The sequence below is a fragment of the Prionailurus bengalensis genome, chromosome C1, assembly GCF_016509475.1.
Source record: "Prionailurus bengalensis isolate Pbe53 chromosome C1, Fcat_Pben_1.1_paternal_pri, whole genome shotgun sequence".
In the NCBI taxonomy this organism is placed as follows: domain Eukaryota; kingdom Metazoa; phylum Chordata; class Mammalia; order Carnivora; family Felidae; genus Prionailurus; species Prionailurus bengalensis.
In genome coordinates, this window is record NC_057345.1 from 43203805 (window position 1) to 43218241 (window position 14437).

Genomic DNA, 14437 nt, shown 5'->3' on the forward strand with positions numbered 1-14437 from the left:
ATGGGGTGGGAAGGCTCCTTGGGCCAAATGAGGCTGCAGGTCTAGCCCCAGGAGCCACAGCTCACTCATTCATTCACCGAACATACATTCACCAAGGCCTGCTCTGTGCCAGGCTGGGGACAGCGGGTACCAGCAGTGGGCAGAACAGAACCAGAGAAACCTCTCAACCTCCTTTACCCCTACCTGGAGCGGAGATGGTGCAGCTGGAGCTGGGCAGGGGACAGAGAATGGAGGCCCTGGCTGCCCATGCTCCATGTCTTGGGTCTGCACCCTCCCCGCTAACAGAACAAGCACCCTTATCTTCCTGGGCACATCTGGAGCACAGGGCCAAGGGCTGGGCAGGGTCAGACACAACGCAGCCTCCTCCTGCGCCCCACCCCTCCCAGAGGTCTCTGAGGCTCTGGACTCATTTCCTAATGAAGTCCCTGGAAGGACTCTTCCTAATTAAATTAGGACAGTAAGTTCTGGCCTGGGGCCACCGGGAAGAAGCGGACACAAAGGAGCCTTTTTGGGGGCTCCCTGGCTCCTCCCATTCCATACGACAGCGCAGCAGCCCGGCACAGGAGGGGATTCCTGAAGGACCGACAGGAGACGGGAGCTCAGAGCAGGAGGTCAACATAAACCTAGCAAGTCTTGAACTGAGCACTGACCACTCTTCGTGTTCTCCCTAAATTAACTCACACAGTCCTCCAACCACCCTGTGGGGTAGGGATCGATGGCTCCATTTTACAGATGAGACGAGGGCTCACAGAGGTGAAGTAACTTGCCCAGGGTCCCCCAGCTAGGAAGAAGTGAAGTACGGACTCGCCCCCAGGCCGCCTGGCTCAAGGCCCTGCTCTTATCTGTGTCACAGTGGAGCCTCTCACGGATGACACAACGCACGCACGCAGGAGCCATCAGAGGTAGGAGGGCCTGAGGAGTCTTCACATCCGTGGCTCCCACCTAGTTGCACAGCACGCAGAGGTCTTGGTTAGGCCTGGGCCACGCCAGGGAATCTGAATTTCACAAGCTGCCCACAGGAACTCAAACTCCAGATCCAACCCTAACTCTCTCCCAGTACAGATGGGGAGACTGAGGCCCAGGGAAGGGCAGAGACCTGCCCAGATCACTCAGCAAGTCAGTGACAAGGAGAGGCTCCCTGGTTCCTAGTGTGGTGGCACTGAGAGCCTGGGGGGACTGGCTCTCAACAGGGTTCAGTTGACTGACGGAGCCCCCCGCTCCCAGGACAGAATCCGCAAGCGTGGGCAAGGCCAAAGGGCAGGGAGGGGGAGGCCGAGGGTCTGGGAGAGGAGGTGGCAAAGAGAACAGGAACTGTAACCACACAGGCTGGCAGACCCCTGTGCTGTGGTGCGGCCCAGTTCCTGGCTCTGTGGGACCCAGTGAGGTTTCAGGTGCTGTGCAAAGGCCAGGGACTACTTACTGCTCACTGTACAGAAGTCTGAGGTTCAGGTTCAAGGGGCTTGCACCAGGGCCCCCAACCAGGATGTGGAAGAACTACAGGGGAAACCCAGGTCTGGCTGACACTGGGTCAGGAGGCATGCTTGTTCCCACACCCTTGAGAAGCAGGCGGCTGTGGCAGGCAGGGAAGGGGAAGGGGAGAGGAGACCATCACCCATGTAGCTGATATGAAGTCTGTTCTGTCTAGCTCACAGGTATTAAAGAATCAGTCCAGCCACACTCAGCAGGAAAACAGACAGAAACTCCAAAGTGGCTGTAGTATGTTTTCTATGGTTCAGGCCACGTCCCCTGTGGGAGGGGTTGGATGTCACAGCCCCTGCTCTGGAACTCCGGGGCCTCAGAAAGGGGCAGCTCCTTGCGACCCCCACACCGTGGGCTTGGCCATGACAGACTCCAGCTCCTGTGAACAACCTGGCTCTTAGGGGAAAGCAAAAGATACCCAGAGAATTGGGTCTGAGAGGGATGCCCTACTCCTAATGAGCAGAGACCCCAAGAGAGGCAGGGACCGGCCAATGTCACTCGGCAAGGTAGGAGCTGGGGTGGGGCAGAGGTGGGCCTGGCATCTGGGTCAGAGTTTATATCAACCTCAGCCTTCGGGGTGGGGGTAGGTGGGGGCCAGACAGAGGGCTGCAGGCTGGGGCTTAGCGGGGAGAGGCTGCTGTGGCGTGGCAGGGGGCAGGCTGGGAACAGAAACTGCTGGCGCCTATCCAGCTACAAATAATTCTCTGCCACAAACACCCAGTGGGGGACTTTGGCCTTGGCTTGGCTCGGCTGTCTTGGCGGGCGTGGGAGGAAGAACGTCACCCTGACCCCGCAGGCTTCGTATATCCAGAAGGGTCACCTCCCGCCCGGTGCACACCCCCTCCTGGAGCACGCACACTTATGTGTGTTGGTGCACATGGCTGAGAGAGGGCTCTGTGGCTGATAGGGGCAGCAGGTAGCAGTTCGGGGTCCAGGAAGTAAAGGAGGGAGGGACAAGCGCTGGCCTGAATGTCCCTGGATTCGGGCCACCAGGAAAGCCCACCCTTGGCCTCCAGCTATTCACTCGAGCAGCTTAACCTGGCCCTGACGGGGCCTTCCTGCCTCTCATCAGCTGCCAACTCTCTGATGTTAACCTGGCCTTGTCGGTGAACTCAGGCCCTCTCTGGATAACTAACCATGCCAGGCTCGCTAGTTAACCAGTTCTCCTGGGCCCCCTGCTTGGCCAGCTCCCTCAGACCATACCGGAAGCAGTCGCCCTGAGGCCCCCAAAGCAGATGGGAGCAGAGTGGCCGGGTTCTTCCAGACCCTCCCAATCCGAGAAGTTGCTACACTTCCAGGCAGCTGAGTTCTCCCAACTGGCCAGTTGACCTACATCTCTCCCGCTACCATTCCAGGAGCTGCCCCTCTTGTGTCCTTGCTGGACGAGGAGGGAAACTGCTGACAGTCCCTCTGCTTGGCCGTTCCCTTGGCAGGGATCACAGGCTAGGGAAGGGGAACAGGGATGCTCAATTTCAGGGCCAGGCTCTGAGCAGGACATCAGCCCGCACACCTCTGAGACGTGGGCTTATTATCCTGTTTCACAGACCGAGGATCTAAAGCTCAGAATAGAAGACCCACGCCAGGGACCCCAGCTAGTCACGGGGCTCGTGGGTCTGTTTTTGTCCATTCCGCCACTATACCCAGCACAATCACGGGCACAGGAGAAAGGGTAGAAGGGAAAGTGGCCCAAGGAACCTGGGCCTCGGGGCTAAGTTCTGGAAGGAGATCCTACGAAGGAGATCCTACGAAGTCCACTACCCTCTGTCTGCCTGCCCAGAATCCACCCACCAAGCCAGCAATGCTTCTACTAACTCTTCCCAGGCAGTAAGGAGCTGGAACGCCATAGGTCCCCCACCCCCAGGCCAGGACGGGCCCTGAGCCAGCTCCAGGGAGGAGGAGTCTGCTCAGACTGCTGGTTGCAAGGCAGGTGGAGCAAGGAACAATGGGTAAGGGGAAATAAGTTCAGAGAGGGAGAGACACTGGCCCAGGGTTACTCAGCAAGTTACAGGCCGATACAGAACAACGATTACAATGATGTGGGAATGGATTCTACAAATATCTGGAGAAGAATGAAGACTGGTTTTGTTCCCTTTTGTTTTCTTTGGTGGGGGTGGGGAGTCCTTGAGGCCAGAACATGGTTGTCCTTTCTCCTTGCTTTGCTTTGCGTGGCCCAGATCTGGCTACTTTGTCTGACCCACGGGGCGGAGATCAGGGGGCCCTGTGCTTAAGGAGGTCCTGCGGGCCGCCTGCCTGGCCGGAAAGGGCTGTGGGGATTTAGGGGTGTGGCAGTGAGGTGGGAAAGCGTCACCTCGAGAGAGCACCATGGTAAGGACGGAAATGGATGTGCTTGGCAACGTCTTTCCTAAGAATTCATCTTAAGGACGAATGCACAAAGGTATACAGTACAAGGATGCATATCCCATGGCTGTGGACAACAGGACAAAAAACAGAAGCAACTAAACACACGTCTATCAATAGGAGACTGTATAGTTAAGTTATGGAAGATTCCTGCATTGGATGACTGACTAGCCCTGGGAAACAATGATATGACTCTACTGTTATTGACAAAGAAAGTCATGCTTGACGTGGGGAGAAAACAATTAGCATTAACATAGCCTCATTTTTGTTAAAAGAAAAAAATACGTGTGTTCATGCACACCCGCTCACAAGCAGAGAAAATCCTCCAGGAGGAGATGCTGCTCATGTGACGGTATAGCCGAGGCTGACCGTCACCTTCTTCTTTTCGTTTCTCTGTATTGCTTGTGTTTTTCTTGAAATTACAAGTAGAAAATTACTTTTATATAATCAAAGTAATTTCCATTGGAAAAATAAATAAAATCAACTGAGTTGGGGGGCGCCTGGGTGGCTCAGTCGGTTGAGTGTCTGACTTTGGCTCGGATAGTGATCTCACGGTTCGTGAGTTTGAGCCCCACGTTGGGCTGTGTGCTGACAGCTCAGAGCCTGGAGCCTGCCTCAGATTCTGTCTCTCCCTCTCTCTCTGCCCCTCCCCTGTTTGTGCTCGGTCTCTCTCTGTCAATCAAAAATGAATAAACGTTAAAAAACAAAGTTTTTTAAAAAGGAAAGAAATAGTCTCCAGAGTGTCTGGGATAAAGTTCCTTGTGGCACCTCAAGGTCAGTGACCAGGGGAGGATGTTGGCCACATGACCATTCCCACAGACCCAGACTGGTAGTTCCCAGAGAGGCTTTGGGCTGTCTGTTCTGCCATGTTCCAAGGGGCAGGTTACATGTAGAGGGCATGAGTGGTCACAGGAACTGGGAGCCTCACATCCCTGCCTCTCCTGGGGGACTCTCCCAGTCACCACAGGGCATCCTGAGGTGCCTGATGTGTGCTGGGCTCTATACCCCCAAAGCGGCTAGCTTGTGGGCATCTGGGCTGGGCCCTGCCAGGGATACAGAGGTCACACCGGGTGCAGCAGGTGAAGAACTCACAGTCAGGGCCCCTTCCTGAACCACTCGGGCTGAGGGGCTATTCCTGGGGTCTGTGACATTCAGCAGCTTATGAGAGGCGCCAGACAATCATGGCTGGGGATTAAAATTGCCGCTCAGGGGCCCAGCTCATGCTTGAGGGCACCCGGGGGCCAGAGCCGCTCAGGAGGGAGCCAGTATACCCACTGGTAGGGGCTGGCAAGCGGGATGCCTGGGGTGCATGGGAAGGAAGCAAGGCCCCCCGGGCCACCCTCGCTGTTGTGACTGGGATGTGTGAGCGCATATGGCTTCCTTTCACTTGTGATAGACTGCAGCCGGACAGGCGTGGCCCAGTCCTGCCACTGACCAGCCGGGCTGCCCGGAGCAAGTGACCTCATCTCCTGCAGCCTCAGCTCTTTCCTTTGTGAAGTGCAGTGATGATCCTTTACGGTACTGGCTGTGGGAGGTCTTGCATGAGAAAGTCCTCAGCAGCAAGCACACTCATTAACTCCTATTATAATTAACATGATTTTAGATGAGCAATTCAGGGGCAGGTAAGGCCCAGGGTGGGAGCCCCTAGCCGCTTCTTGTGCAGAAGCCTGTGCCCAGCCCTCATCCTGAGAACACCTTGTTCCCTGATCCAGCAGGGAAGAGAGAGGGCAGGGGTGGCAGGGGGAGGGGGGAGCATGGCTGTCTTGATTCAAGTCCAGCCCAGGGAGTGAGGTCACCCTGGTCCTGAGAATGGGTCCCTGATGACATCTAGGGCCGATTTCTGGACACCAGGGCTTTGGTTTCAGTTTCTGAAGCCTAGGGCTAGAAAAGCACCCAAGTCTGCAGGGTGGGCACTAAGAAGCCCACACGCACATGCAAGGAGGCAGGCCAGGCCCTGTGTGACTGTCAATAAGCCACCGGCACTCTCTGGGCTTCAAGTGACCCAGCTCCCTTCCTGGTCCTCAAGGGCCCCCCATCTGATCAGTATCAGCTTTTCACCCTCAAAAGTAGGTGACGTTTCCTCGATCATGTTCATTCATTCACATGCCATCCTCCAAACACTTCCCCTGTGCCAGACCCTGTGCGTCACCTCAAATTGCTCAGACACTCCCTAGTAACCTGGACTTCCTATGAGGGGCTATGACAAGGGTGCACAAAGCCATGAGCATCCAGACACAGAAGAGGTTAAAAAGCTGGGGAAGGCTTCACGGAGGTGGCCATGAGCTAGGTGTTGAGGGATGGGTGGTCATCAGGGAAGTATGTGCAAAGACCTAGGATCAGGGACTTGCGTGGGAGGTTCAGAGAAATGAAGACCACACTCTGATGTCTCGATGGATGGTCCTGATGACTTGGGCTCTTGAACTTTCCTGGAGGAAACATCTTTCCACTCATAGAGCAATGCACCTGTATCAGTGGCAATTTGCCAGGTCCTCAGTTTCCCTATCTGTACAGGTGGAACAGTAATCTCCACCTCACAGGCAATGGCCAAGAGAGGCCTTGGAAACTGTGGAGGGTCACACCTGTGGGAGGCTGCACAAGGAGCACCGTATGTTCATGCTCCATGGGCGTCTCCAGAGAAGAGTCCCTGCCAGGCTAGAAACCTGCAGCCTGGGACATCGCTGCTACTAACCCACTTCCTCTACATCCTCTGAGCCCCAGGCTCTCTCACCCCCACAAGAGCAGAAGAGTCCTGGGGAGAGGAAGAGTCTGAGGAAGCGTCCAGGCTCCAGACCACTTCAGCCTCATGATGTTGCCAAGTCACTTCTCTTTGGGCCTCAGTTTCACCCTCTTTAAAATGGGAATAATAAGAAAATAGCCCTCACAGGGTTGTGAGTAGCAAAGCTAACGAATGCAAATTGCCCGACGCGGTGCCAGGCATGGGTTAAGTGGCCAAAGTCTGTTGTGTGTAATTCCCTCTAGGGAACTCCTTCTTTCAGAATCCCTAGTGCCCAGCATGAGGGTGGCAGAACAGACAATGTAGAGGAGGATCTGAGACTGAGGGAAGAACAAGGACATGTTGTAGGAGCTCAGGAACAGGAGAGCTGGAGGACAAGGGGTCAGGGAAGGCAACCTGGCCAGGGGTGGCCTCTCCACCAGGCCTTCAAAGACTCAGTGATCTGGATATGCAAGAGCTCGGTGGGGGGGGGGGGGGCAGGTGTTACCAGCGCTGCTTAGAAGTGGGGCCCCAGGTCTGGCTTCCTGGGGTCAGAGCTGCCCCAGGGCTCTGACTACTAACCCTGGAGCCAGGAGAGCTGGATTCCATTTGGTTATATGGCTTGAGGGGGTACAATCTGGTCCTATACTCTCCTGCTCCCTATCCTCTCCCCAGGGGGCATCTCTCTGGCTTCACCTGCTGCTGGTATTTCCCCAGGGTGGGAAAAACTGTCAAGCCAGCTGCCCAATGACAACTAGGGAGGATGGAGCCAACCAACCCTGAGGCCTACTGCCCCTGGGGGGTGGAGGGCGGGAGGGGGCTGCAGTCTTGAGAAAGCAGAGGGGCTCACAGAGCACAACTCTGTCCAGGGAGGGCCTGTGGAAAGACCCTGAGGGAGAGTCTTCAGCAAACGCTCCCAAGGCTCACAGGGGCTGGCCCTGGGGGCACAAGCCTGGATCTAGAAGACAGGGAAGCTTGGGGCCTGCTGGGCGGAGCTATGGGGGCTGTAGGGTTTCCTTCCTTTAGCAGGCACAGCCAGGAGGAAAGGAATACAGGCCAGACAGGACGGAAACCAGCTTCGGGACCAACCCAGGGCCTGAGGGCAGCCATCCTCTGCCTCTCCCAGGGCCCCAGGCCACTCACCCACTGAGACCAATCAGACCTGTTTGGCTCATTTCTTCCCTCAACCCCTCCTTGGGTACCTTTCTGCCACATCCAGGTCCATTTAAATGGCCTTGGCACCACATCCACCATTACCGGGAAGCCCACTGGCTGAGGCAATCCCCAGTGCAGGAACCTTCCGACATCTGGCTAAGCAAATGGAGGCACGGGAAGCAGGGGGCTCTTGGGTGACCTGCAGAGACCCCAGCAGTCAGGTTCCTAGAGACTCAGCGAAGCTCCTGCCTCCGAGAACCATCACACCTAATACCATTCATTGAACACCTGCTGCTCATCAGGCACATTGCCTCATTGGCACACAATCCTCAGAAAATCTTTGGGAAGGAGAGACTATCTTCTCCCCCAAGGCCTATCAAACAAAGGTCCCAGCTGGGATAGAAAACTATGTGTGTCTGATTTAGGGCCCCACTGAGTTACGATTTCAACACAGCTCCCTAAGTCCCTTCTCACTCTCTTCACTCCTGTATCTTGGCCTTGGGAATAGAGGGTAGCAGGGAGGGCCTCCTGGAGGAGGGGACACCCGCACTGAATCTTCTAAGATGGCAATAAGAAGGTAGCCAGGTGAGGGAGCAGAAACAGCGACCCAGGCAGAGGAAATGACAAGCACAAAGGCCTGGAGGTGAGAAGCAGCAGGAAGGCCAGAGTGAGAGAGAAGCTACAACTCAAGTGTTGCGGGCTCAAAGGAAGAGGCTGGAGGGGAGTGGCAACAGGAGCCAGTCACAGAGAGCCAAATGCAGAGAGGTCTAAGCTGACTTTATCCTGTGGGTATGTGGGAGCCTCAGGAAGGCTGTGAATGGTGGCGTTGCCTGGTCACATGGAGGTCGCAGTTCAGAGGGGAGTAATACTGTCTCTCTGATGAGTCCATCCAAAAAGGGGATGAAGCGGGGCCTAGGGTCTGGGGTGTGAGACCGGGGCCAAGGCCAGGCAGCCCTCTGAAGGCCAGATGCTGGCTGCAAGCCCCAGCTGGGAGCTGTGGCCGAGCTTTAATTATTTACAAGGCTGCTTCCCAGCAAGCCTCAGTGCTCCTGCAGCCTGGCCTTGCCCAGCTAATGAACTCTCAGCCATGGGAGACCTCACTGCGGCCATTTTTTATTAAACCTAGGATGGAGGGCTGATGGGGGCTGGGAGTACAAGGGCAAGCTGAAGAAGCATGAACAAGGTGGAAGAATTTGAGCACGAAACCAGTCTACCTGTACACGCAGCCCGGCCCCAAGGAGGAGCACAGAGCTGCGGGCATGAGGGAGGGGGTGGGGGGGGGGGGCTTGATGTCACCTCAAGGGAGGAAATGGAGATCTGGGAGGTCCTGCCTGAGGTCATCAGCTGGTGCTTGGGGCAGCACAGGTGCCATAGCTGGCCGCCTGCATTCACACCTCAGCAATTTCACTTAAACATCAAATACCCATGGGCCAGTTACTTAACTGCTCTGTTCCTTTGTAAAATGGGGCTAATGCAGGTACTTCAGAGACTTGCCCCATTTTACAGAACCGAGGATAATGAGGTGACGCGTGTGGAATCTCGGCACAACGCCTGGGCCAATGCAAGGGCGCGGTAAGTGTTCACTGTTGCTGCTGTTACTCCGGGAGCAAAGGGCTGGCCAGAGACCAGAACCCCTGTCTCTGTCCCCAGACACTAAAGAGCAACAGGAAACTGAGGCCAAGGAGCCAACTGGCCTACGTGACCCAGGTCCACAGTCGGGGATCCCACCTCACTTTGCCTGCCTGGGCCGCCTCTGGGCTTCCTTGAGCATAGTCCTCAGGCTTCCAGCCTTTTCCTCCGCTTTGAAGCTCTTCTGAGCTAGGAGCTGAAGCCCCATGAGCGCCTCACTTCCCCATCCTCCCGGCTCTACCAGCGTCTCCGGTAAGTGCCAAGTCCCACCCACTGTGGATGAAGATCAGGACTTAGAAGGCCTTGGTCTGAGTTCTTGCTCTAACCCTGAGGAGCTGTGTGACTTTCCGGGGCGGGGCAGTCGTTTCACCTCTCTGAACTCTTGTTTCCTCCTCCACAACATGGGGACCGCACCACCTATTTTTAAATGGTAAGCCTTGAAAGCGAATGATATTAGTTACCATCTTTCAAGGCCTGGCTTAGCTGTCTCCTCCTCCAGGAAGTCTTCCTTGGCCTCCTCAATGTAAAAGCTTCCTCCCTCCAGCCTCCATAGGGTATTGGTAGTCGCGGGCTGCATCCTGGCCCTGTTGGGAGCTTGCACTCATTCTGTCTCACCCAGACTTCACTGACAGAGGGCAAGACCCATTTTGCAGGCCCAGAGAGGTCCAGAGGTAGGGTGGCTCAGGCTCTCTCACGGGATAGAAGGGTTGGAGTGACAAAGAGGGGGTCAGGTGTAAGGCAAAGAGACTGCTCAGGGAGGAGCCAACAGACTTGAGGGGAGGGTACTTCAAGGAAATGCAGGTTGGGCAGGCGGCCCACAGTGGGGGAAACTCCCCACATGAGGAAGCAAGGAATGACGAAAGACCATTTTTGAACACGTAGCCCGACACAGTCACCCAAAGCCCCCGTCCCCACTCTTCAAGATTTCTCTTGATGGCTCCTGGAGTCCCTTTCGAAGGAGGTGTAGACTCATCCATTCCCTTCCGCCAACCAACCCCGTCTGAAGACTTTCCACGCGTACAACCTATGATGCAGGAACAGCTGCCCCACTTGGCAATATGAGGAAACACGCTCAGAAAAACTAAGCCAGGAAGGACTGATACTTGATACTAACAGCAGAGCCCCCACCCTTCCTACTCCAAGCCCTCAACCTCATTTGCTTTTATGTTCACTAACTCTTCACCTGCAACTCCATTCCATCCACCTCAGAAGAAAAGCAGGAGCCCCGATTGGCTGTGAGAGCTCTCCTGGTCCCATCTAGGGTCACCCGGCCACCCGTTACTTCACTCCTCCATCTTCCCCAGACTTTCACAACAGGCCCAACATTCAGAGCATGGCTTTCCAGCTCCTGGGTCACCTTTTTGGGTCCTTCTGCACCACGCTCCCCACTGCAGCAGGCAGTACTCCTAAGCTAGGAGGCACGTGGACATCCTGACCAAGTTCTGTCACTCTCAGCTGTGTGACCTTGGGCAAATCACTCAACTTCTCTGAGACAGCATCCCTATCTCTACAAACGGGGATGACAAGAAAAACCCGCACAAGACTGTTGTTGTACAGAGCCAGGGAGATAAGGTAAAACCAACCCAGACTCGCAGTTTCCCTTTGCTTGCCTCATCCTTGGCACTCCTGCTCTAAGGGGAACCACAGAACAACTCCCAGGGAGGACACTCACTGCAATATTTTACTCCAGCACTACCATTTTCATTGGGTCAATAGCCCTGGGAAATAAATGGTGAGGGTTATGACTGGGCTAAGAATTAAATTCAAGCTCTTACTTAGCAGCTCAATAGCTCAACTTAATCTCTCAGTGCCTCAGTTTCTTTAGTCCGTAAAACAGGGCTGTTCAGAAGATTAAAGGAGCTTATGCGAGATAAGCACTTACCACGGTGCGGGCACACAGCTAATGAATGGTCAGCACATGTTAGTCTCCTTACTTCCAATTACACGAAGAGAACTGGTGTTCAAATACAGGGCAAGAACGATTAGTCCGAGTGGTCAGGTGAGGAGATGGAGACAGGACGGGAAGGGCCAAAACACAGAACCAACTCTGGGTTGGGTCTAAGAATGAATCCAGAGGCTGACTGGCAAATCCACGGGAAAACAAACAAACAAACAAACAAACAAACAAACAAACACAAAAGCCTCAAGGACTCAACACACAGTGTCCGTCCAGGTGTCCCTCTACCCATCCTGCCACTGTGTGGTGCTGTGGATCTGTCCACCTGTTGCCCTCCTGCAGAGCCTATGGGCCTCCCTGGCCTGCAGGAGTGGGCCTGTTGTCCAAAGTGCCCCAGTGCTGGCACAGAGCAGGCATTCAGTAACGATGAATAATGACCACCTGCGTCTGTTTCTAAAGAGCCCTGTTTTTCTGTTCCTGGAAATACACTCCTTCACGGTAACTGCCGGCGAACTCACTTCTGTCCCACAAACACCCCAGGAAAGAACTTGCAAAGCTTAGCGCCCGAGTGTACAAACACCACACTCAGCAAAGAAGGCCCGCCATGTGCACACGGCCACCACGGAGGGTTCACGCGCAGCCTCGCAATCCTCGGGCCCTCTCCAGGAAGCAAACCGTTCCTCCCGGCCCCCTCCTTCCTAGTCTGCCCCATGACTCATGCCCGAGCCGGGCTGGCAGTAGAGCCCAGGGTGGCACAAAAAACTCTCCACCGTGACTAGGCAGAAAAGAAGCGGGAGCCAGCGCCAGGGCCTTGCCAGCTCTAGCAACCCAAGAGATGCACGCGGAGGTGTGGCCGGGGCGGGGCCGGGGCAGGGCCCCTGCACCCTGGGCGCCAGAAAACTGCACACCCTCCGGCTCCACGATTGGCCGCTCCGGCCACGGGGGCCTATGGGGTGGTCCTCGCCTAGCCAATCAGGGGCCCCGGGGAGCCCATTCATTCACAAAAAACCAGCAAGGAAAGGAGCCTGGCGAAGCCCGGAATCGCCTGGAACTTTGAAACACCGGTGCGTTCCGTGGGGCCGACGCAGGAGTCCAGGAGGACCCGATCGCAGGAAGCTAGACGCGTACAGGGACGGTCCCGTTCCGGCCCAGCAACCCGGGCGTGGCGCGCCATCCTCCTGGGCCACACCGACTGGGGCTCCGCCCCCGACCCCATTAGGACACGCTGGACGCCCAGCTCACGCTGGGTCGCCAAGGGCCACCCAATCCTAAGGAAGGCGGCGCCTGGGCAGCTTCCTGGCAGTGAGATCCACGCAGGTGGCCCAGCGGCGGCTGCAGCCACGTGTGCGTTGAGCAAGGAGCCCCCCGCCCCCGCCCCGGTGCCTTCCTCCCCCGCCGGCCACTCACGGCAGTCGTCCTCGTCGCTGTTGTCCGAGCAGTCGTCGTCCTCGTCGCACCTCCACACGGAGGGGATGCAGCGCTCATTCCGGCACCGGAATTGGTCTTCTTCGCACTCTTTGACCGGCCCTGCGCGGGGGAGATGGGGGCGTGAGCAGGGTGGCGGATAGCGCAGTCCTGGCTGGGGGGAGGGGTCTACTGGGGTGCAGGAGAGGGGGCGATGATGGAGCCAACGACCTCGGGAGGCCTCGGGCCCCCTCGATCCGGAAGGAGGGGAATGGTAACGGGATGGTGGGCTACTCCGTGGCACGACGAGGCCAAGCACACTGTCCGTGTCACACGATTTGACTATACCCCCCCATTTAGAACACTCACTCGCACTCACGGCCCATAGCCAGAGATCTACCAGACATGGCCCACAGGGAGCCCCCGAACACACCGCGACGCAAGCACTGGGCGCTGCGGGCACATCCCCCTCGCACGCAGCCCCTCTTTCTCCGCGGCGCGCAGGGGTCGCCGGAAACGCATTGTCAAGCGGGGAAGTCTCCCGGCTCAGCTCTCACCGCCACCGCGAGGCGTGCGTGTCAAATAAACCCCACTGGCGAGATTCACGCAGCCCACCCAAAATCATCAATGACCACCCCTAACCTGCAAAGTTCCCGGCCCGCCTGGCCCCCACGGGGCCCATCCCCCAGGAGCAGGTGCCAGAGGGCAGAGCCAACAACACCGGGAGCCGCGGGGGAGGGGTCGAGGGCAAATTGAAGGATAACTGGGTCCCGAAAAGCCTAACCCACCCAGGCCCGGGCTCGGGGCCCCCGCGCAACCCGCATCCCGGTCCCCGGGCCGCGCTTTGTTGGCGGCTCCGGCGGCTCAGAGCCCGGCCAGGGACCAGCCTCACGCACCTTCGCCGCCGCGCTGTGGATCTGCCGCCGCCGCGAGATGCTGGAGCTGCAGCAGCAGCAACAGCAGCAGCGCCAGCGGCCGGAGCGCGCCCCGCTCGGGGCGGCCCATGGCGGGCCCCGGGCTCCGGCCGCCGCGCCCCGCGCACCCCGTGCGGCTGCCGCCGCTGCGCCTCAGCCCGCCGAGTCCTTGCCGCGGCGCCGGGGCTGCCGCTGCCCCCGCCGCCGCCGCCGCCGCTGCCGCCCGCCCCGGCTCCTCGGCTGCATTTCAAGCAGGTTCCGTGACGCTCGGCGGCGGGGCGGGCTCAGGCTGGGCGCGCGGCCCCGGCCCTGGGCGGCCGCCGCCGGCGCGCGCGCCCCCTCCCGCGGCCGCCTCCGCCCCACGCTCCTCCCGCCGCCGCCGCCTCTCCCTCCTCCCTCCTGTCCTTGGTCCACTCCTCCCTCGGCTGGCTCGCGGTGACCCTGCTGAGGGCCCGCTGGCGAGTGGGAGCCGCAGACGCTGGAATGAGCCGGGCGAGGCCCCTGCCCCAGAGGTAGCAGACAGGCCAGGGAAAGCAGCACTGGCTGCCTGGAGGAGGTGACAGGCTGATAGATAGGAGGCTGAGGGGTGAGTAAGAAAGAGTGAACCTGGGCTGGATGGGAGATGATGTTCCCTGGTGCACAGGCCTGTGCAGTGTGCACATGGGACAGAGGTGGTGGTGGTGGGTCAGGGTCTCCATACCAAGACGTGTGAGATCAGGAGAAGCTGGGGGAGCTGGACTGGACCTAAGCACGCCTCATCCGCTCCCACCCAGATATGATGCATGTGTGGAACTGGTTAATGTGCCCATGTGCCTCTGTGCATATTACATGCTCATGTGACCGTGGCTGAGGATGTGAGGCAGGTGGCTTCAGTCTGGCACACGGACT

General features: G+C 57.6%; 1 protein-coding gene across 8 annotated transcripts in view; it reads right to left on the bottom strand.

Moving 5' to 3' along the window:
• The window catches only part of LRP8 (LDL receptor related protein 8), an 80193-nt gene extending 66527 nt beyond the window's left edge, over positions 1 to 13666 (bottom strand). For all 8 annotated transcript variants that reach the window (XM_043575029.1, XM_043575028.1, XM_043575027.1 and 5 more), the window contains exons 1-2: positions 13532 to 13666; positions 12639 to 12758 (exon numbers count right to left, since the gene is read on the bottom strand). In XM_043575029.1, the coding sequence (XP_043430964.1) occupies positions 12639 to 12758; positions 13532 to 13640 (229 nt within the window). In that variant the 5' untranslated portion in view covers positions 13641 to 13666. The remainder of the gene's footprint in view (positions 1 to 12638; positions 12759 to 13531) is intronic.
• Between the last annotated feature and the right edge of the window lie 771 nt (positions 13667 to 14437).